Source organism: Canis lupus, chromosome 13 (assembly GCF_048164855.1).
Source record: "Canis lupus baileyi chromosome 13, mCanLup2.hap1, whole genome shotgun sequence".
Lineage (NCBI taxonomy): Eukaryota > Metazoa > Chordata > Mammalia > Carnivora > Canidae > Canis > Canis lupus.
The window spans coordinates 55,784,071-55,809,075 of NC_132850.1; the positions used below are offsets into that span (position 1 = coordinate 55,784,071).

Consider the following 25,005-nt stretch of genomic DNA (forward strand, 5'->3'; position numbering starts at 1 on the left):
CTCTCAGTCACGACAGGATATCTGATCTTTGTTTTATTCTTCTTTTCCTCTCATTTTAGATGAGGATACAAGCATTTGTTGCTACCTACAACCTGAGGTATTCAGATCCAGGATCCCTCAGCATTGTAAACTTTGTGTGCATTTTTCAGGGAAGAAGATAGATTTTACCAGATTCTTAGTGTTGTTTATAACCTATAAAGAGGTAAAGAATCACTGTCTTTGAGTAAAGAGGAGAAATAATACAACCTACACATTTTATGTACCTTTTTCTTTCCATTCTGCTCTGTGCTTGCCTTAGTTTGTGTCCGGCTGGAAGCTTTGCAGCTCCCACACCCAGATTACTCATGCTGGCATATACTACAACTGCTTTCAGGTCTGCAAAGAACTTTGACCGTTGTTGTTGCATTTATCACTCTATAAAAACAAAACCATTCCATTGGACTCAGATTCCTGATTGGGGAGAAGATGTTGAGTTCATGTGCTCATACACACCCGTTTTGAAATGGAACTGTGCAGTAAAGGGTCCTGTAGAAATAAGACTGCTCTACAGTTAATGGAAAACTGAGTTTCCCCTTGGAAAGAAATTTCTGGATTTTTCCTTTAGTGCTGGAAAACATTACATCATCCAGCTATACAGCCTGGTACATTCCTTGCATAACTTCACATATTAGTAATGACATCGGTTCAAGTTTAGGCAAGTGAACAAAAGAAGCCTGGTTGTAAAAAGGCTTTTGATATAAAACATTATTTTCTCTAGTCATTTGATCACTTTGCCTGACTAAAGTAAGTTATTTTCTTAAATTAATATCACATTTCTATGGAATAAATTCTGTTTTATAATAATAATAGAACTGTTGAAAAAATAATAGAACTGTTGATTTCTTGAAATAAAACAAAATGACATAGTCAAATGCATAAAATATTGGATTGAGATTCAGAATATAAAGACTAACAATGAAATATGCAGTGTGTGACCTAATCAAATGCATTTAACTCTTCTTATCCTTGCTTATTTTGTGTAAATAGTACTAGGCATTTTCCCAAATTACAAAGTCTATATAGCACAGTGCAAAGGAAAATGCAAATTCTTGCAGCTCTCTGGCAGAAAGTGCTGTAGCTTTTAGACTGTTAAAATACATTTTAACATGTAGAGATGAATTTAATTTTTTTTTAGTATTGACTGAGCGAAAAAAATTATTCCTACTGTTTTCAGGAAGGAAAAACCCCTGATTTCATGCATGTGAATATGAATTAAATGGGATTTCACTTAAATTTTAAAATGTCTTTGAATTTCTAATATAAAGAAAGGTGAACTACTAATTGATACTCCTATCAGGTTAACTATAGCAGACATGAAAATATATATTGATACAAATAAGAATAAAAGAAAGAGGCTATAATGTATTTGATATATTCCTTTTTTTTTAAACTTGAATAAGTCTTTGTTGACCAACATTATTTTTTTATGGTTGTTAATAAACAAGATTTTTTGTTATGTTTTATTTTTATTTTCATTTATTATTATTATTTTAGCTGTGGAAAGAATGAAAAACATTTGGGGATGTCTGGACGGAAGAGGTACTCTGATGAGTTATAGAAAGAGCAAATTTAGATTTTCCAGGACTAATAATTTTTGAAACTAGTAAGACTAATTAATAGAAACTCAGAATGTATATATTACACACACACACACATCTATATATACACACATTTATATAATATATATATCCTAAAGCACTATATGGATGGATGGTGATAAAATAGGTAATATTCACTTCCATCATGGCAAGTTTGTGGTGAAATGGTAACTAGGAATCCAGATTACCAGATTTCATTATTAACTCTACCACCTTAGGATACTCTCTTCATCTTGCTGTCTTAGTTTCTGTGTGTACCATGTACTCTGTTGCTCCGTTAACTCACCTACTGCATGCTCTTCTACCAATCAGGATTTTTCTCTTTCTCTCCACTGAAGAACAGCTCTCTGGGTGGTTAATAGTCTCTCCTATTTTATCAAGGGAGTGTTTGTGATAATCAAATGAAAGAATGTAATGGACATGATAGTTGATTCCTCAACTATAATTAAATTATTCACTCTGGACTACTGATCTGAGCCATCATGATTTTTTTTCTTTTTTCTCTTTGCCAGTGATGGCCATTTTTTTTTCTCCTCGGGTGAGTAATGGCCAACGCTGGGAAGCTTCTGAAGAAAACAAAAGAACAACAAAAATAATTGTTATTCTAAGAGGACACCTCAGGAAGAAATAAATGCTCTTCACCTGGATGTGATGTGTGGAACCACTCCTGCTTTAGTGCCCACAGACATCCTGAGGTTGAAGTCAACTTAGAAGAGCTGAGCAGATAGAGGGTGCCTGAGTGGCTCAGTAGGTTGAACATTTGACTCTTGATTTCACCTCAGGCCTTAATCTCAAGGTTGTGAGAGCCCCAAGTTGGGCTCAGTACTCGGCGTGGAGCCTGCTTGGGATTCTGTCTTGCTCTCCCTGTGTACCCCCCCTGCCCCCTGCTCTCTCTCTTTCTCTCTCTAAAATAAATAAATAAATCTTAAAAAAAAAGTAGAACTGGATATGGAATGTATTTGAGATAGTGTGTTTTTCATGCTATACAACTAGTATATGAAATCACAAAAATATAGAAGCCATGATTCCCACAAAAATCATGCTGTCAGGCAGCCTGGGTGGCTCAGCGGTTTAGCGCCACCTTCAGCCCAGGGCCTGATCCTGGAGTCCTGGGATTGAGTCCCACGTCAGGCACCTTGCATGGAGCCTGCTTCTCCCTCTGCCTGTGTCTCTGCCTCTTTTTCTCTCTCTCTCAAGAATGAATGAATGAATGAATAAATAAATAAATAAATAAATAAATCTTAAAAAAATCATGCTGTCTGCATTCAGTCTAGTTGGTAATATATACACAGATATGAAAAAAGCTATAATACAATTGTCAAACAGTATATTTATGTTTGTCTTCACTAGAACACAATGAGAACAGAATGAGGCAGGATTTTAGGAAGGCAATCTTAAAGGACAGCCTGGGTTTAGATTAATACAATAAGTGGAAGTTACAATATTCCAGGAAGGGGGATTTATTCTGAACCAGTAAATGGAAGAAGGACACAATTTGGTAGTGAGGTGCGAGGACTAGAAAGTCAGTTTGACTGACACAACTTACAGCCATAGGAGAGGAAAGATTTTTTTCCCTTCTATCCTCGATAGCTAGGTCTATGAAACAAATGACAACAGGCATATTAACAGGAGAAAAATATACAAATTATTAATTTTTAATATCACATTCACAGGGCCATCAGAGCAAAAAAAAGTGAATATCCAAAGAGTAGTGAGATTTAAGAGCTTATACTGTGACTTTTTTTTTTTTAAGATTTTATTTATTTATTCATGATAGTCATACAGAGAGAGACAGAGACACAGGCAGAGGGAGAAGCAGGCTCCATGCAGGGAACCTGATGTGGGATTCGATCCCGGGTCTCCAGGATCGCGCCCTGGGCCAAAGGCAGGCGCCAAACCGCTGCGCCACCCAGGGATCCCTATATTGTGACTTAATAAAGAAAGGGGAGGAGCATGTGTGCCTCTTAAGGGAGAGTATGGGATTTTTAGGAAAGATGAGTGGGCCTTTAGAAGAATAGATGGGAGGTATGATAGTTTGTGACAAAGTTTGTTTGGGTGTCCTCTCCTGTGATAAGAGTCCATCTTCTTCAGTTGATAAAACTAACAGGAAGGAGGGTGATTTATGACAATTTCTTTTGAAGGATCTGTCCATAGGCAGATTGGAGTTCAGAAAAAGCCTCTCCCACATTTGCTCTTTTTCAGGTGGCTTTAACTCAAAATAATCCATGTGCCAAAGAGACATCTTCCACAGCTGGAAGAAAAAGATCAGGCTGGAAAGTTCTCTACCACCAAAATTAGGGTTAATTGTTTTTATGTTGTCTGATTATTTCATTGCTTAGAAGGAATGTACTGTAAAGAATTTTACATCAAGAGACACAATAATGCAGTCCTTAATTGATCCAGTACAAGTGTATTTTGTAATCAATCAATTCTATTTTCCTCCGCTGAATGAGAAATCTTGTAGATGGGTTTGAACACTAATTTGCATCCTAACATCCAATTTTCCCACATACTCTCATTCTCTTTAGAGTTTTCAATCTTTTGAAAAGAGATGACAGTTGGCTCTAGGGAAGTTACAATTTCACCTGAAATGAAATGGAAAATCTTATTACCAGTCCCCAAGTCCCTGTAGCTGTGATAAGGCCATGAGAAGCAATTTTTAAAAATCCATATAATCTCCTGCATCTTTAGGAGGTTTAACTGATTATCGTGTTTTCCTTTAATATTTTGGACTCTGATATCTACTTGAAAAGATTGTATCAGTTTACAGTATTTTTTTATTTTTATAAATTTCTTTATATTAGTCACATCTCACCTCCAGTGGTCATATCTTATCAGCAGATTGTATGATAATTAACTCAGAACAGACTTGCCTGATAGGGCTGAGCTTTCAAAACAAAGCAATTACTTCTAAGTCTGCTTTATATAAATTAATACCACTTTTGAAATTGACACTTCCAGCATATCAATACAGAATAAAATAGTGCTGGATACTCCAAGTAATTTTAAACTTCCTTGTGATTGTCATGGATTGTGTGTGTGTGTGTGTGTGTGTGTGTGTGTGTGTGTGTTAGGACAATAATTATATAAGACTTTATGAGTGGTAAACTGAAACAAACAGTAAACAATAAAACATTTTTCACTGGATTCCAAGGAGGTGTGTTTTTTGCTTGTGCTTTTAAGTTCTTTCAAACGGTACCAATTTGGTCAAAATTCATTCTTTGAGGTTAATTAAAATAGAAAAATATGGCATATGGAGAAAAGAAAGAGATAATTGTATCTTGTAGCTCTGTATTTTCCTTGTTTAAACGATCTGGTAATAGAGAAACTTCTTTTACCACGCCCCCTTCTCCCCAACATATTGAACTCAATAAGGACATTCATTGGTTATTTCTTGGGCAAAACCACTCTATAAATGTCAGCATGATAGTTTAATCAATCGTTAGACTGTCTCTCTGGCCATATCCTCTTATAGTATTCACATACTCCTTCATTTAGGCAGAGGTTAATATACATTATTAAAAAACTATTTTTTTGCAGGTTTTTTTCCCCTCTTATCTCATTGTCTGCACTCTCCTTGTGCTTTTTTACATTTTGATTGCAGATTGCTTCTGAACAAGTAAGATGTCTGCTCAATTTTATTTAAAAGAAAGTAACAGTATTTAGGACATTGTTTCATGAATTTGGAAAATTAAGTGCTAAAATATTTTTTTCATTTTTTATGACAACTATCTTTTGGGCATCTGACAATGTCTACTATTTTGATTTACTTCTGTTTGGAAAAGCCATGCTATAGTTGTGAATTTGTCAGAAAAAGCATCTTTTCTCCATGGAAAATTACCCATTTCTAATGGTGGCTATTTCTAAATGCTTACGAGACCTTTGTTTTGTTTTCTTCTCTTACAGCCAGCAGTCAGCAGAGGACCTTGCCCGAGTACCTGCCAACTCCACTAGCAATATCTTGAATAGGCTATTGGTCAGTTATGATCCCAGGATAAGACCAAATTTTAAAGGTTTGTTTCTTACTCCCCCCATCTTCAATCTTTGCAGTTTAAAAAATTATGTGTATAAAATTGTTTAGTTGTGATATTCAAAACAAGGTGTCAAGTTGGCGTGTTACTGTCCTGTGATGTGCTTAGATTTAGAGCAATTTAGTGACAAAGATATTCAAAGACAAGCCAAATATTAGTTTTAATAGTTTCATACGGTTCCCAGTTAAAAGTACAAAAATAGGTATATTATGAATTAGATTAACCTCTGTCACAGGTTTGCTAAGCACTTAGTATTTCTAACCTTAGTGATTTAAATTTCAAGCTCTGGACACAGATCTGGCTTTCATTCACAGACGACAAAGGTATATTTGTAGAATAGCCATGTACTCATTAGGTACAGACAATAATAGTTCTGATATGTATTCATTCTTTTAAAATTTTTGTTAGCATATCACATTGATAAAAATTTTCCTCTACTTTTTTGCTGAAAAAGGTGGCCATATGGTTTTTTAAATCATGTTAACTTTGTGAATAAAAGCAACTGTGTTTTCTACAACATAGATCGTTTCTCCTCCAACAGAATATTACTATTTATCACACCTTTCAAGAACCAAAACCATACTTGCAATAAAAGTCACAAGAAGATTATATAGTTGTGCAAATTTTCTTTCTTTCTTTTCTTTTTTTCTTTTTTGTCCTGTTAATGAGTTAGGAAAAGCTATATGAAAAAAATCTCTAGAAAACTGTAATCCTTATTGCTGGTTGAAGATAGGTATTAATGTAGATCAGAAACATTATAAAGTTTGATATTTTTTTCTTCTTTACAGAAAAAAAATGTCTGCAGCTGTTTCTAGTCAACTGAAGTTATACAACTATGTTGTAAAAACAGGGTTTTTTGTTCATTACCAGAACCTATTCAGTTACTTTCAACAACAGCCATGGTCTGGGTTGTCACATGTCTACCATATATTGATTCACCACCTGTTTTTCATCAGTCAGTGGTTATGTGGCTAAAAGGCTAAATTCACATTTTCCCTTTGTTAGTCTAACCAGCAGCCCCACAACGAATAAAAAATGAAAAAAAAAAAAAAAAAAAAGCAAGCAAGAAAGAAATTTGCAACATTATACCTTAATTCTCACTCCATGAACTTTCAAATTATTTTCCAACAGGTCAGGCAAAAATCTTTATAATGGTTCTGTTATGTCTGGTTAACTTTGCATATTCATAAATTAAAAATCAAAATATAGTCATTGTAACTAAAATATATTGAATACTGCTTTACTACTTAAAGATTAGAAATGATTATAAAAATGCAAAACTTAAAACACATAAACTTTTAAAGAATATTGTACATTTTCTTAAGGTAAATGCCATAGTTCAATTTAAGATTTCTTTAAAGGTAAGCATATTTACTCAGAGTCTCAACAATTTAAGAGATAAATATTTCTGAATAAGTAACATGAGGAAATACAACTTAACTCATTTTTTATTTTTATTATGATCCCTTATTTAGAAAAATAAGTTAATAGCAACTGTGAGCAGGGAATGCTGAGACAATAGTTTTAAAGTTTTACATCCTATGTGGATTGGAAAAAGTATAAAATCAAGTTTATAAACCATAAAAATATGAAAATTCTGACCAAGTTTTTCATAGCTATTAAATCTATTCTTAATTTTTTTTTTTTAATTTGTAGGCATTCCTGTTGATGTAGTAGTCAACATTTTTATCAACAGTTTTGGATCCATTCAGGAGACAACAATGGTAAGATTACAGGCAGTTTTATAGTTTTATTTATCAAAATTTTAACTAGAGAATAGTGAAAGTAATAGTGAAACTGAAAAATAAGGAATAACTCTAAGGTGGATGCCTGGGTGGCTCAGAGGCTGAGTATCTGCCTTCAGCTTAGGGTGTGATCCCAGGGTCCTGGGAATAAGCCCATATCAAGCTCCTCACAGGGAGCTTGCTTTTCCCTCTGCTTATGTCTTTGCCTCTCTCTCTCTGTCTCTCATGAATAAATAAATAAAATCTTTAAAAGAAAAAAAGGAGTAACTCTAAGGAAAAATGCATACTTTCTTCTAATATGAAATATCCAACTTCCAAGGTGTGTTACATTAGTGATTTCAGTGTCTATATAATTTTGCAATTCAAATGTAGCCTCAATGCCAACTGAAACTTATAGACTTGAAAGAATTAATATACTCACTCTGAACAACTAATTGGATAACATTTGGGAAAAGTATATATGCAATGAATATTCTGGAGCAATGTTTATTTCCTAGTATACTTATATGTATGAACATTAAAACATATTTACATGTTCATGGTTTATTTTTCCCCTAGTTTCCTATGGAGAAATTCTGTATTTCCTCTTTTTTTTTTTTTTTTAATTTTTTTTTCTTTATTTATGATAGTCACACACACAGACAGAGAGAGAGAGAGGCAGAGACACAGGCAGAGGGAGAAGCAGGCTCCATGCACCGGGAGCCCGACGTGGGATTCGATCCCGGGTCTCCAGTATCGCGCCCTGGGCCAAAGGCAGGCGCCAAACCGCTGCGCCACCCAGGGATCCCTGTATTTCCTCTTTTATGTTAATATTGTGATGTTTGGATTGAGAACCATAAAAAGCAAAGAGGAAAATTAAGTTTTATAAGATATGGCAACAGAGCTCCCTAAAAAAAAATTATGTAACAAGGGGGAAGGTCAAGGAAAGGCAAAAAGAGAAGTGTGAGAAGATATGACAGGCAGGCTCCTGTCTTGAACAGAAAAGGGGTTGGAAGGAGTGGCTGCTATCTGTGATGAGTTGGACTGCAGGGACAAAGGCTTCTATAAAGTAGTAATTTTATTAGTAGGTTACTAATTAGTACACTAGCAGATTTTTTGAATGATGTGTGATGTAATTACCCCTCAGCTTCTTAAAAGACATTCAATGAAATCTACTTGCTGTTTGATGTTTTAGAATATTAGATTTTGTGCCCTTTTTGAAAGACTACATGATGAAATGATACTTCAAGTGGGAGAAAGAAAACCCAAGTTTTTTGTGTTTTTTTTTTAGATACTTATATTTTATTAATAATATACATTTTGGGGGGCACCTGGGTGGCTCAGTGGTTGAGCTTCTGCCTTTGGCTTAGGTTGTAGTTCTGGGGTCCTGGGATCAAGTCCCACATTAGGCTCCTTGGAGGGAGTCTGCTTCTCCCTCTGCCTGTGTCTCTGCTTCTCTCTGTGTGTCTCTCATGAATAATTAAAATCTTTAAAAAAATAATAAACCTTTGGATTGAAAGCCTAGTAATGGATAGGGCACAGTATAATGTTTCAGGGAATATCTCAGGCTAGAGAAAGAATAACTTAAAATATTTATTCCTTTATTTCTCATGGAAGCATAATGTGTTATAAAAGCACCCAAATATTGCATTTAATTTATGACACCTGTTTTTGTATCTAATTGCCATGAGAATGTTATTTTTTGTAGAAGCATATAGTAGCCCTTGAATAATTGATTTTCTTAGTGTGTAATTTTTTTAGGGAATTAATTCAAAAGAAGATTTTAGAGTCAAATTCATTTACTTCCAGTGACTTTTTAGTTCACCTAAATGACAGGAACATATAGATCACCAGAAGAGAGCTCTGGAGTTAAGAAACAGACTACCATATAGCACTCAGGAGACAAGTGTAGCACTTGTGAACTGAAAATGTGGTTAGTCTATCTAAGCACTTCACTTTGCAGTTAGAGATGTCATTTTCTGAAGGTGAAACTTTAAGGGAGTCTGTTTCATCTCTGTACTCTTCTGTGTGACCTCTTTCGTCTTTTATGTCATCATTACACTACTCCTATATCATCCCTGAAAGATGTTCTGGCCTGTTGGAAACGTTCCTACTCTATCCTGCATTTGGGGACAGCTAATGCAAGGATATTTTTTCTCATTTGCATAAAGGCTACCCATGTGTCCCAGCTCAGTAGGTATCATTAATATATCTCTTCTTTAGTAATCATTGAGTGCCTTCCAAATGTCAGACACCTAAGCTTCCCCAGGTCGCATCAGTAGTTATTTGATTCTATCAGGTTAAAAACACCGGGAAGATGCTGGAAAAGGCAGAGGAACTTTCTTACAGATTATTTGAGGGTTATAATGAAATATTGCATATTTATAACATAGTCTCATATTGTCCTCCCGCAGGGATTCATCATTGCAGCTAGCCCAGAGCACTTACTGCTGGGACCAGATTCAACTGATTCTCATCAGAGAGTCTTTGTCCCTGCTATTTATCCTTGATTTCCATCTCTTATCTTCTAATCAGAGCCTTTTATGGCTTCTCTGACTCACTTTGTGCCTTCTTTTCAATCCAGGTCTTTCATCTCTATCACTTGTTACTTAAATCTGATAGCTTCTTTACCGTAATTAAACTATCTTTGTGTGTTTTTCTCTTATTCCCTAATGGACTGTAAATCTTTTAAAATCAGGAATAGTGTATCCCACTTCTTCATTTTCCATAAAGTACAGCAGATGAAAGGTGCTCCATAAATGATAAACATATAAATAAATAATTTCTGTGTTAGCTAATATTGATTGAATAAATGAAAAACAAATTCTCCCATTTGCCTAGCACAAACTGAGTCAAAGTAGCCATAATACAATTGACAGGGGAAATTTAAATATGGACTCATGTTGATCATTTATTTGGTTAAATAACAGAATAAATAATGTTATTATTGTAGAGTGTTAATTTTGGAAATTTTAGAGACCTTTATCCAGAGGAGCCAAATTATTTATGTTTGCTATTTCTTTTTCTGAAATAACCTGGATGAAAATCAATCTGCCTTTCACTTTATGTTGTGTGAATAGCCTAAAGTTTCATGCATCGAATAGATTTAAATATTTTACTTTATTGTAATTATCATTTTTTGCTTTCAACAATGTTTATTTTGTACATTGCCATAAAACAGTTTCCTAGACATGTCTTTTGAGTCTATTATATTTTATAGATTTGCTCAGTATTTTCAAAAAACAGTCCCTCATACTTGTTCTTTCCTAATTAAGAAAGTCACAAGCTGTTATCAGTATATAAGATAACATTAAGATGTCATCTAAGGAAAAAAAAAAAAAAGACCTAAGAAAAAAATTTGTTCTTTATTCCCTGATACGAACACTGGTCAAGAATAATGATGATGGACTCAGTAGAGTAATTTAACGGGTATACACGTACGGAGAAGATGAAAGAATATTTCTTTTTATTTTTCTTCCAATCACCCACAGTGGGGTTACTTTATTATTATTTTTTTAGCTTTATTGAGGTATAATTGACAAAATTGTAAGAAATTTAAAATGTACATGATGATTTGGTATATGTCTACATTGTGAAAGGAATCCCCTCATCAAGTTAATAAACACATCATCACCTCACATGTTAATCTTAGTTTTAAAAAAATTTGGTGAGAACAATTTAAGTTCTACTCTCTTAGCAAATTTCAGGTATACAGTGTTATCAACTGTAGTCACCATGTTATACATTAGATCCTGACTTTATTCGGATATTCGGACCTTATTCGTCTTAAACTGAAAGTTTCTACTTTTCTACCAACTTCTCCCTGTTTCCCACACCCCCAAACCCCTGACAACCAGTTTTCTACTGCTTTTCTGCCCTCCAGGCTCATTCATGCTGTTGCAAATGACAGGATTTCCCTCTTTTAAGAGTGAGTGATATTCCATTATATAGATATAGATGATATAGATGTAGATATAGATATATAGATATAGATATAGATAGATACACACACAGAACACACCACATTTTCTTGATCCATTTATCCATTGATGGACATAGGTTGGTTCTATTCTTTGGCTATTGGAATAATGTTGCAAGGAACATGGAAACACAGATATCTGCACGATTGTGGTTTTGTTTCTTTTGGATGTATACCCAGAAGTGCGATTACTGAATCATATGGTTGTTCTATTCTTAATTTCTTGAGGAAACTCCATACTCTTTTCCATAGTGGTTATACCAGTTTGTGTTCCCATCAGCAGTATACAATGATTTCTTTACTCCACATCCTTGTTGGTAATTGTTCTCTCTCTCTCTCTCTCTCTCTTTGCTAATAACCAGAGAACATATTTCTTAAAAACAAGCAAACAAAAAAGTCCCCCAAAACAAGGGATTGGGAAAACAGAGTATTAGATTTGTCTAAATACAGGATATACATTCATGGAAACAATATGGTGGACATGGTGTAAGTTGCAATATTAGGCGTGTGCTTGAATGTGTTATGTACCTGATGTGCTATATACCCTGAAAAGAGTGAATAAATGACTAAAATAAAGCAAAAATATTTTGCCTCTCATAGTAGCTCTCTGGAATGATGACTCTTGGGTTGTCATGCATTTTCAAATTCATTTAGTATTTCATGGTAAAATCTCATTCTAAAGAAAATACTAAAGAAAATAAACCATTTATACGTTTGTTAGTAGCACCACTGTTATAGTTGTGAGTTTGTTTGTTAATATCCCCCTAGAAATTACCCCTATAAAGATCTGCTGAAATAAAGGAAATCCTAAAATCTGGGAAGCTTTAATATTGCCCCAAACTTTTCTCTCCCATTCAGACCTTTCTATGTCAACTGGCAGTTGCTTATTCCAGAAGGCATAATGCAGGAAGCAGAGCTCGGAGTGACTGTGACATCAGTAGCTGCAAGTCAGGTGGCAGACAGATGTAGGGCACCTTCTGAAAGCAGAGGGCAGCCCATTCCCTTTTCCCAGCAGATAAAGTTGATTATCAAAGAAGCAATCAAGGTTATAGGCATTCATATTTTTGTTAGGAAGTTTTAACCAATTCCATTTGGAAACCATTTCTTCACGCTTATTTGTTTTTTTAATTCAGATGCTATTGGTGACTAAACAAAAAGTAATCTCACATTTATTCAGAAGCCATAATTGTGTAGTGAGGGAGAAATTATAGCCATATTAATATTCCTTAAGATCTTCCACACTTCCATGGTTATATGCCCCTTCAGTTTGCTTTATGATCTCATTTTATAGCTTTATAATTCCTATTCCTCATTTCTGTGTGTTTTTTGCATTCACTACCTTACACTTTTGTAAGGTATCCTTATAAATACTGTAGGTGATATTTATTGACATTAATTGTAACATCACCAAAATTGTAAAATAAATGCAGTCGTCCTAATTTGAAGTTCTAATTTTATCAGCTCATATGCTGCTGTCTGTGGCAACTGAAACAAGAGTATTCAGAACAGTGAGAAGAATGGTTTTTTAGAGGTGAAGTGGCATCTGTGCTATGGTTATGTTTATAATATTTGTTGACTTTTCCATTCAGTTCCTACCTTTGGCTTAAATCACTGGGATTTTCATAATTGAAAATGTGAACTATTGCAATTGTGGGGAAAAACTGGGTAGTATGGTTTATTATAATAATCTGTACACAGACACTTCATCTCATCAGAAATACCTAAGGGCTCTTTCATGGAAATACATATACAATCTATATTCTTTCTTGGTTTAGGCTTGCTTCATAATTATATTGAATTATTATTGCACTGTAATTCATGATCCTGTCAGACTTTCTATGCCTTTCTGCTGCATAACTTGCTATTTGTCTTAATAGATTTCAAATTCTTTTGAGCAATCCAGTGTGCCTATCAGGAAAAAAGAAGTCACATTTGGGATTTGCTAAAAGAGTCGAGTTCTAGTTTTTGGTAATTATTCATCTTTGTTGTTTTAAAAACAATTTTATGTGTTTCTCTTTATATAACTTACATTTTCTTCCTTAAAACTTGTCTTAGCTTACTATTCCTTTTATCTTGTTGCTTTTATTATTAGCTTTCCAGCATTACTTCATTGTAGAATAATACTAGACATTTGTCCCATTTTTTTTCTATTTTACATCTTAGATATACAAACCTTCCAAAGGTTTTTACATTTATTTTTTTTCATATGATCTATCTTCAAGTTTGCACCCTGTGGGAGGCTAAATAATGTTCCTCCAAAATGTCCATGTACCTAATCTCGGAACCTGTGGGTATGCCTTTTTATCCGATAAAAGAAACTGTGTCTGTGATTAAAGTAAGGATCTTGAGCTGGGGAAATTATTCCGGTTATCCAAATGGGTCCACTATAATTAGAAGGGTCCTTATAAAGCAGGAGGCAGGAGGATCAGAGTCAGTAGTGGTAGATGTGATGAAGACAGCATGAAAGTGCAGTGACACAAGGAAGTGATGTATCAATCAAGGAACGTAGGTGGCCTTGAGAAGCTGAAAAAGCAAGGAAATTGAATCTTCAAATCTTCCAGAAAGAGTCAGTCCTACAGATACTGTGACTTTAGTCCCATGAAACTAATTTTGATGTTCTGAACTCCAGAACTGTGAGACAATAATTTATGATCTTTTGGTAATTTTGTTACTACAGCAATGGGAAACTCCTACATATGCTGATGAACACTTGTTAATGCATTTTTTTTTCTCCCAAATTCTGTTGGAGGATTATCTGATTACATAGAATTTCATCCCGAATGCTACTGGAGGGTTATCTGATTTTGCATATAACTTATTCCATATATGGAAATGGCAAAATAATCCATGGTTTCGAATTCAGTGATTACTAAAAACTCTCACTTGTTAATCAGAAGGACATAATTTTAAAGAGAATGTGTTTGAGGTTGTTAAAAATATATCTTTCTCTTTTTTGTCAAAGTTACTTTTTTAGTGTCTGCCTTAAAATGAAGAATAGTGTAATTTGTCATGGATACTCTCCTCTTCCCTTTTTCTCTCCTACCTATATTATTTAGAAGTATTGGTGATTAAACATCACAAGAGTATTATATTAGGCAATAAAGAAGGATGAGAAATGTTCAAGTTTAATTTTCTTCTTCCAGTGATTTGTCATTGTTATCAGTTGATATAGGAGAAAATAAATTAATGATATGAATAATACTAGGCAAATATCCTAACCTGTCAAAATTTGACAGTAATATGTATTAAATAGAAGTATGTTGTGTACTTTCTAAATATGCAGCCCAGCAGACTGCTAGTCTTAAGTAGTTTATAGTTAGCACCACTGTACCACCTAGCAGGCACTACTAATATACATGGAATATTGGAATAGGTCTAGAAAATTTTAAATATTCATAAAGTGTTATTACACAATAAACTAATTTTTTAACAATATGACATGTTGGGAAAAATTGCTAAAATGTAACCTAAAAAATTTTAGTGGCATTTTGTTAACTTGCAATTCTTACATGAAATATCTAACTTCACTAATGACTAAATTTAAAGCCTCTTCAAACCAGGCTTGTTACAGCTCTGTTGACAGAACTTTATTTATAATGTTGCCAGATGCTATGAGAGCTGATATCCTTTATTTCCTTGAATGCTAATTTTTTTTATTATAATGTAAAGACTACACATGAGTTAAAGATTGCTATGTGAGAGCCAGGTAAAAATTATAACTAACCAGAATAGCTGTCCTAATATAATACAAAGTATAAACAATTCTTAATTATTAAATTATCAATAATGCAACTTAACCACTTTTCATGTCTTGTGAAATGTTTTATTGCCTTGAAGAAATAGTTGAATTTGGGTGTTAATTGGGACTGAAAATTTTGGAGAACATCCATTTTCCAGATAATGACTAATAGTGTACTCTTTGGAATGAACAATGAGTAGTATTTGTCACCAAATTCTTTAAAAACAATTAAGTAATTTCCCACTGATAAAAGAAGTCTGTTTCTGATGGGAATTTGTTCATCGCAAAATAAATGATAAAGCTATAATTATTGTGATTGAATAATTGAAAATGAAAATAAATAGGTTTCAAAGATATTTCTCTTAATATAGAACATTTGAAATACCAATAACTAGCAATTATTTAGGAATGCTCATAAAACATTAACCAAAGCAACTAATGAGCTTTTGTCTTTTAATGAATGTTAAACTCAAACTATTAATTTAAACTGTAAAATTTTAAAACATTCTTAAGAGATTATAAACTAACTACAATTCGAATTGAATCATAATAATATGTAGCTACACAGCTAACAGAAAAGTATCTATGAAGCACTTTTATAATGAAATAATAAGATATAATGACCAAGACTGATATAATGAAATAAGAATTTCCAGTTTTTCAGTGATGCTCATTGTAATACAACTTTGGAGTTCTACTAAAAACTAAAGTTAGGAAAAGGATTACTGTAGAGACTTGAAGCTTATGTGGTCTGTTGAGCCTACAATGGAGCAGTTGAAAGCAAGAAGAATAATTCAGCAGATGCTCAGAAGCGTGTTTTAGCACAGTGTCAAGCTTGGTAACCTTGAAGTAGATTATTATTAAGAATAATTGCTGGTTGGGGCACCTGGGTGGCTCAGTAGGTTAAGCGTCTGCCTTCGGCTCAGGTCATGATCCCCAGGGTCCTAGGATCTAGCACCATGTTGGGCTCCCTGCTCAGTGGGGAATCTGCTTCTCCCTTAGCCCTCCCCACTTCCTGCTGCTCATGCTCTCTCTTTCTCAAATAAATATATAAAATCTTTAAAACAAACGAACAAAAAGAATAGTTGGTTGACAGCACAGTGCAGAACAAACTGAATGACTTACACTATAGGGAGAATTTTTTTGTGTGGCCAAAAAAAAATCTTCATCTGTGTTACCAACATTATTAAAGGTTAACAGCAGAATGAAGGATATATCCTAATAAGGCAGTGTGCTTGTTTAGCCCTTCATATGGCCCGGTGCAGTTCTATACTTGACATACTCTCTCATTTAATCTTTATAAAAACCCTATATTTGTTGGCATATTATCTCCATATTATACATAGGAGATTTTTGTCTTCTGTTCACTTCTTACTCCTCCATGATCTTGCTTTTAATATGCCACTCTACCAAAAATTCATTTGCTAAAATTTTCAGTGGCTTCCTCGTTGGCTGCAAGTATTCAGTGTGATTGTACTTGACCCCTATATGACACCCAGCTGCTATTTACCTTCTCAAAGCTTTGGCCAATTTGATTTGGTGAAATCACATTCTCAGGGTTTTCTTTTTTCCTCAGTCTTCTAGCCTGCCCTTTGAATGCCTATCCTTCCCAGGGTTATTTTTTTGCCTTTAATTCCTACTCTAATACTTTTGGCCAAACTCTCCACTAGTCATAATCATCTTATTTTTGTTTTGGTTTTGGTTCTGTTTTCAAGATTCATTTATGTCATATGTGTATCAGAGCTTCATTCCTTTTTATGGGCAAATAATATTCCTTAGTGTGTATATGTATAGGGACATACCTTGTTTTTTTTTTTTTAATTTTTATTTATTTATGATAGTCACACAGAGAGAGAGAGAGGCAGAGACACAGGCAGAGGGAGAAGAAGGCTCCATGCACCGGGAGCCCAATGTGGGATTCGATCCTGGGTCTCCAGGATCGCGCCCTGGGCCAAAGGCAGGCGCCTAACCGCTGCGCCACCCAGGGATCCCGACATACCTTGTTTTATTGTGCTTTGTAGATACTATTGTTTTTTATAAATTGAAGATTTGTGGCAACCTGCAATGAGCAAATCTTTTGGTGCCATTTTTCCAATGGCATGTGCTTGCTTGCTGTCTCTGTCACATTTGGTAATTCACAGAATATTTCAAATTTTATTATTAACATTATATTTTTTATGATGATCTGTGAGCTCTGACATTAGTCTCATAATAGTTTTGGGGCAGCAGGAACCATGCTCATATAAGGTGGCAAACTTAGCTGATAAATGTTGTGTGTGTTCTGACTAACCAGCCATTTTCTATCTCCCTGTCCTTGGCCCCCTTCCCTGAGATACACAATACTGAAGTTAGGCCAATTAATAACCATATAATGGCTTCTAATTGTTTAAGTAAAAGGAAGAATCACATACTTCTCACTTCAAATGAAAAGCTAGAAATGATTAAGCTTAGTGAGGAAGGCATGTCAAAAGCTAAGCTAGGCCAAAAGCTAGGTCTCTTGCACCATTTAGCCATGTTGTGGATGAAAGGAGAAGTTCTTGAAGAAAATTAAGAATGCTACTCCAGTAAATACATGACTGCTAGGAAAGCAAAGCAGCCTTATTGGGTCAAACCAGCCTCAACATTCCCTTAAGCCAAAGCCTAATCCAGAGCAAGGCTCTAACTCTCTTCAATTCTGTGAAGGCTGAGGAAGGTGAGGAAGCTGAAGAAGAAAAGTATAAAGCTGACAAAGGTTGGTTCACGAGGTTGAAGGAAAGAATCCGCAGGTGTGGCAAGCTTCATTGTTGTCTTCTTGTAAGACATTGCCACAGCCTTGACCTTCAGCAGCCACCACCCCGGTCAGTCAGCAGCCATCAATATTGAGGCCAGATACCATCCACCAGCAAAAAGATATTATGACTCACTGAAAGATCAGGTGATGATTAGTATTTTTTAATAATGAAATATGCTTAAACTAAGATATGTACATTCTTCAGACATAGTGCTATCACATTCTTAATAGACTATAGTACAGTGTAAATATAATTTCTACATGCACTAGAAAACCAAACAATTCATGTTATTTGCTTTTTTGCAATATTCACTTTATTGCAGTGGTCTTAGAACTGAACCCACAATATCTCCAAGGCATGCCCTTGTACCCCATTTCTTTTATCCTTTCATCTCTTGATGGACACTTGGGCTGTTTCCACCTTTTGACTATGGTGAATAATACCGCAATGAACATGGATGTGCAAGAGTCTCTGCTTTCAGTTCTTTTATACCTAGGAGTGAATTGCGGGATCATATGGTATTTCTGTTAACTTTTTGAGGACAAAGTATAATTATTTAAAAGTTTAAAAAGTACACACAGAGAGGAAGTGAGGACATGTTAGTGATTTATTTAACTCATTACTGAGGGATCCAGCGGGATAGTAAAGATGCTTCAGTGAAAAATTCAGGAGCCTGAAGTGAAAGAATGAATGCTGAAATTAGATTGCTAAATTAGATACAGGCTTGTTAATGCCTCACAGGGCAATAAAGGCATAATCTTTGGAGATCTCTTTTCTACCTGACATAGAATATTTGCATCCGTACCATGAAAAAATCATTTGCAATTTATGAATCTTCTGTACATTATCTGCTTTTAGTTATTTCTAACTAATAGAAAATGGCAAGTCAGACAAAGTTCCCCTTTCCTCAAGAATCATAAAGCCCTTAGGTGGGCTTGTTATACAGTGTTTCAGCATGATATTGAAAGGGCAAGTGATCATCTTTTTTCCTTATTTCCAAATTTTGATTATTCTTATCTTTGTGTTTATTCCCTTTCATTTGTTTATACTTTGTTTTGCAGTCACTCTTTTTCCCCCTATAACTTCTTCTTCATATATATCCTTCTTGGGATTTATTACTTTGTTGAAATTTGTTTATTTTCCTTTAAATTTTGATGCATATTGCCAAGTAACCCTCCAGGAAAGTTTATAAATTTATTTTGCTACTGGTGGTGTATGAATATGTCAGGTATCCATGCCTCACCAGTGATAAATATGATTACTAATCATCATTTCCAATTCTATGGGCAAAGGGGGAAAAATAGAATCTTGTTTTTTCTTGTTTTTCTTTTCTAGTGAGTCAGAATGTATCTTCATGTTTATGGTTCTTCACAGCAAACTTTTCTATAGAGTTTTTCGTGAGATTTGTTGCTTAAGGGATCCCTGGGTAGCGCAGCGGTTTGGCGCCTGCCTTTGGCCCAGGGCGCGATCCTGGAGACCCGGGATCGAATCCCACATCAGGCTCCCGGTGCATGGAGCCTGCTTCTCCCTCTGCCTATGTCTCTGCCTCTCTCTCTCTCTCTCTCTGTGACTATCATAAATAAATAAAAATTTAAAAAAAAATAACACTTTAAAAAAAAAGATTTGTTGCTTAAAGGAAACTTGCAATATCACTGTTTTTGAGAGAACTATCAGATTGTTTCATACAAACCATATTCATACTTTTAATGTTAAATATCATTCTACCTTATATGAAAACAACCTATTTTACGAATCTGTTCTTCCGTAGTGGATTTTAGATTATTACTAAGGGAGTTTTGTTTGTTCTTTTGTTTTTGGACTATTACATAGATGTATAGAATAGACATCTTTGAAATGTATTTATGTACCAAGTACATTCATTTACTTTTAAATGTAGACTTTCTTTTTTAGAGCAGTTTTAGCTTCACAGCAAAATCAGAAAATAGAGAGTTTTCATATCCTGTGCCTCCCCCTGCCCACAGCTTCCCCAGCTATTGGAGGCTGCACCAAAAGGATACATCTGCTGCAATCAGTGAACCTGCAATAATACACCATCACCTAAATTCTGTAGATTACACTAGGGTTTGCTCTTTGTGTTGTTGATTTCATGGGTTTTGACAAATTTTGGAACATATGTATCTGCCATTATAATTTCATACAGAAGAATTCCACTACCCTAAAAATCCTCTATGTTCTACATACGTGTTCCTCTCTCCCTCCCCTATAACCCCTAGCACCCACTGATTAATTGATCGATTGATTTATTTTCTGTATCCAGGTTTTGCCTTTTCCAGAATGTCATATAATTGGAATCATGCAGCATATAGTCTCTTCAGATTGGCTTCTTTTACTTACTGGCATGTATTTAAGGTTCCTGCATGGTTTTTTATGGCTTGATAGCTCATTTCTTTTTTTCTTGCTGAATAATATTCTGTTGTCTGGTTTATCTGTTCACTTACTGAAGGACATCATGATGGTCCAAGTTTTGGCAATTATGAATAAAGCTGCTTTAAACATAGATGGGCAGGTTTTTGTGTGGGTGTAAGTTTTCAGCCCCTTTGGGTATAAATATCAAGGAATGTGGTATAGTAAAAATGTATTTAGTTTTGTAAGAAACTTCCAAACTGTCTTCCAAAGTAGATGTGCCATTTTCATATTTTCATTCCCACCATTGGCAGTTGAGAATTCCTATTGCTCCACATCCTCATTTGCATTTGATGTTGTCAGTGTGCTGGGTTTGGCCCTTTCTCACAGTAGTGTACTGACATCCCATTAATTTACATCTCCCTAGTGACCTGTAAAGTGGAACATCTTCACATAGGCTTATTTGCTATCAGTATATGTTCATTGGTAAGGTATCTGTTAAGATCTTTGGCCCATTTTTTAATGGGGTTGTTTTCTTATTGTTACATTTTAAGAGTTCTTTGTATATTACTTCTTGGTCTTGACTTTAACTGATAATCTTTCCCCTGACCACTCCAAAACCTCTGGCTCTTGCTCTGGCCTCCTCCTACTGATGATCTTGATTATTTCTCCCATTTTAAGTCTCTTGATATTCAGTGGTTCTTTTGTATTGCTAATAAAACACTTAAGAAACAGTGACTTTTGCCTCCTACTCTAGTTCTGCCCTTCCCAGACATCACCATCTGTCAGAATTTTGCCCGCCCTCAGAGAACCTCCACTGACTCACTGTCTGCAGCCTTCCCTGGCCACTGTCTGAAGTGATCATTTATTCTCTCAGCAAGTGCTATCACCCCTAGAATCCTTACCAGTTATTCCCTTACTTGTTTAATTATCACTTCCTGATAAAATTTTTATCCCTCTCAGACTGGTAGCTCAGACCTTTGAACATAGAAAATCCTTAGTGAATTACTGTTTACTAAATAAACAAATGAAGGAAGAAATGAATGATTAGCCTAGCACAGTAAAACAGATGGTTAACTGAGATTATTTTGTAATCATTGAATTTAGTCCGTAACATAATAACTAGGGAATATTTTATTTTGTTAGTCCATAAAACAAACTCACCAGTGTTAGTTGACGTATCTTAAGTGAAATCTGAATAATATTAGATCAATCAGATATTAATAATTAATATTAATAATCAGAAATCACTTTGCCTTCTAGTACTGCATTGTATTCATCTGTATATAGCCAGTGTATATAGCCATAGTCTTTGCATCTGGTACACAAAAAATACTTTTTAAATGCTTTTCAAGATAAATAGAATTTAAAAAAAAAAAGAATTAATAGAATTAAAGTTAGTTCTGATGTTCAGTAACCAATTGAAACTTATAGGTGGCATCTTGATAACAGTAGAAAAGGAATGCTGTCAATAGTAATTGTTAGCCCTTTCAACTGGTGCTAATAATATAATGATAATAATGTTAATGATACATATAACAAATTAGTTCACATTTGAGTATTCTCTTTATTCCAGGTTTCATGCCTTAGGTACAGTCTTTCATTTGATTCTTGTGAATGATTGAAGATTCATCTTATTGATGAATTTGAAGGTCAGGGGGGTTAATTGACTTACCTTAGAGAACATAATAGGACATAATTCAGACCCAATTTGTCTAATTGCCCCATCTTCAGGTATCAGTGTAGGTGTCAATTCTCTTGGTTACTTTTAACTTATCCTGAGACTGGATGCCCCATTGCAATCTATTTTCATTTTTCATAGTCTTTTTCAAATTGTTTTATATTTGACTGATTGTCAATATAACCACAATTATTTCCTTAAAGTCTGGGAGCACTCACAGTTGTATACTTAGTACCCAGAGCATGGAAGGGAGTATGTGGTATATGATATATTCTGTAGCTAGATTTCTCAAGGATGTTTAATGGAAAGGAAACTAATTTATATAGCAGGTACTATATTAATTTTATGCTAAGTATTTTATTGAATTATCACATTAGGAATTAATATTTCTGTTTTTTTTATATTAAGAAACTGAGCTCAGAGAGTTAAGAAACTTGCTCAGGGTAAGAGCTGTAAGATTCAGAGCTAAAACTTGAGTCAGGAACTTTATAGTTCCAAACCCATGTTGATTCCATTATAGTAGACTATAATTTGATTAATACAACTGTAAAAATTATTTATGGTGATATACAGAATAAGAAAGGGGTGGCATTAAAGCATTCTTATATCATTTGTAATTTTGTAATTTTTCCCACAGATAGGTTTTGCTTGGTCAAAGCCTTTGATACTATGTAGAGAGCTTTTTTGGGCATTAATCAACTTTTGGCTGCTCAAGTGCTTTGAACTTAATAACTGATATAAGGATATCAATGATATAAAGATATTCTTAGATTGATGGAAACATTGATTAGACCTCAAGAAGGATTTAGAAGAATGAACTTCACATGGAGAAACACTATCCAAATTGCTATATAAATTTTAAAAGAGGGGCGCCTGGGTGGCTCAGCATTTGAGCATCTGCCTTTGGCTCAGGTCATGATCTCAGGGTCCTGGGATCAAGTCCCGCATCGGGCTCCCTGCATGGAGCCTGCTTCTCCCTCTGCCTGTGTCTCTGCCTTTCTCTCTATCTCTCTCTCTCTCTCTCATAAATAAATAAATAAATAAATAATCTTACAAATAATTTTTAAAGAAAAATAATTTTGCTATATAACTTTAGAGGAGTTACCCACACCATTCTGGAGATTGAATGGTGGAACATAGAATAGAGCTCCCAAAAGAATGTATGTATGTGTGGAGATTTTAGGTAGAATTCAATATTAATGCAGGGTAATTTCCGAAGTTCTACCCCAAACTTTATAAGGTGGCTTCTTTTTAATTATGAAAAGTATGCTGAGGTTAAGTCTTAGCTTTGCTTTACTTCCTGTCAGGTATTTTGAGTGTTATTATAAACTATCAGTATAATGTCATTGGAAATTAATTACTAAGATGCCAACTGGCATACATTCCAAAATGTAATTGTTTCAATCTACATAAGGAATACCAATAGGTCTTATTATCTGTATCTCTAAACATACATCTAACATTCTATTAAAATAAGAAAACCTAGTGTTACATGCAAATGAAATGTCTTGATTCTAAAAGCCACATTGACACAGCTTCCTGGAAGTGGCCTCCAAACCATGCTGACAGACTCTCAAGTATATGACAATCCCTCAACTGTTACTTTACTTTTTCATCTGTCTCTATTTCTGGCAAGGATTTGAAGTGTGTCATAATAACCAAAAAATGCAAAGAAATAATTGAAATAGGACTAAATATTCAAGAGCCCTGCAATGAATGATAGTCATACGATGATATAAGAGACAGATTATTAACTCAATTGGCTATAGAATTTAGCCTTCAGTCTCCCAGCTGCCAGGCAAAAAGAAAAACACGATGAGATTCTTTAGTCTTGCTTTCCTGCCATAGGGAGCATATAAGAGAATCAGGAGAGTATTTTTAGTATGAACTCTAAGGAATAGATTTAGTTTTGCAAAGCTTTTAGGCTACATATGCCTAGCATATACTAAATGCCTATATAATGATATTATAGTAATATATCTATAAACAAATGAAAAATTAAATAAAAGAAGAATTTATCTTGCATTATTTTCATATAGTGGTCATTGGCCAAAATAAGGAGTCACGGCTTTAATAACATGTTTATAAAAGATACATAGGCAATTTCGTCTGGTTAGGTTAAGGACCTGTATTTTATCATGACATCATGAGTGCAGGTTTTAAATATGGTAGTTTAAAGATGCACCTTTTGGTGATTTACCTTTTCATAAGACACAGTACATAGAGAAGCTAATAAAATCTTTTCAGTGTATGTAATTTTAGAATACCGATAATTTTAGCAGATCATTTCAAGGATGCTTTTTAGCAAAGGATTTGAAGTTGGATACTGTTAAGTGCTCAAAGTAATGTCAAGTGTATGTCAACCATGTGCTTTAGCTAAGGTGGCATAATTGGTATTTTATCAGAAAATAATTAAACCTAGTGGCACCTGGGTGGCTCAGTGGGTTAAGTGGCCAAGGCTTGATTCAAGTTCAGGGCATGATCTCAGGGTCATGGGATCTCAGGATGGAGCCCCACATTGGGCTTTGCTCTCAGCGGGGAGTCAGCTGAAGATTCTCTCTTCCTCTCCCTGCACTCCTCTGCTTAGGCATGCTCTCTCTCTCTCAAGTAAATAACTCCTTTAAAAAAATAATAATTGAACCTATTATGTATTGCTTTTAAAGGGAGGGCCTGCATGTTTACCTGGAATGGATAAAAACTTGCATCTGGAAGCAACATGAGGTCTTCTGGAAGCCTCACTATGTGATGTGGATGAGCCTTTGTCTTGAATGTGCTTGAGTTAGTTCTTATCACAATAACTGTCAGATGTGAAGCAATTAAGTCCCATTATGAATTTTCAGTTAGATCTTTGTTTTGACAAACAGTTCATATAGTTGTACAATGCAGCTCTTTATTTTTCAGAGTTCTGGGCCTCCTTTATTCCCTCCTTAAGGGGATTAGATTAGAAAAATGTTATCTTTTTTTTTTTTTTTTAAATCAGTGGTGTAGATATGTTCAATGTCAGTTTATATAATCCTTAATATATTTGATTTTGGTGCTCCAGTACCATCTGCCCATGATTTTTTTAAAGATTTTATTT

General features: G+C 34.6%; 1 protein-coding gene across 3 annotated transcripts in view; it reads left to right on the forward strand.

Annotated features, from left to right (window-relative positions):
• Positions 1–25,005, forward strand: part of GLRB (glycine receptor beta) — a 93,075-nt gene that overhangs the window by 32,766 nt on the left and 35,304 nt on the right. For all 3 annotated transcript variants that reach the window (XM_072773763.1, XM_072773765.1, XM_072773764.1), the window contains 2 exons: positions 5,544–5,650; positions 7,325–7,392. In XM_072773763.1, coding sequence (XP_072629864.1) covers positions 5,544–5,650; positions 7,325–7,392 — 175 coding nt within the window. The remainder of the gene's footprint in view (positions 1–5,543; positions 5,651–7,324; positions 7,393–25,005) is intronic.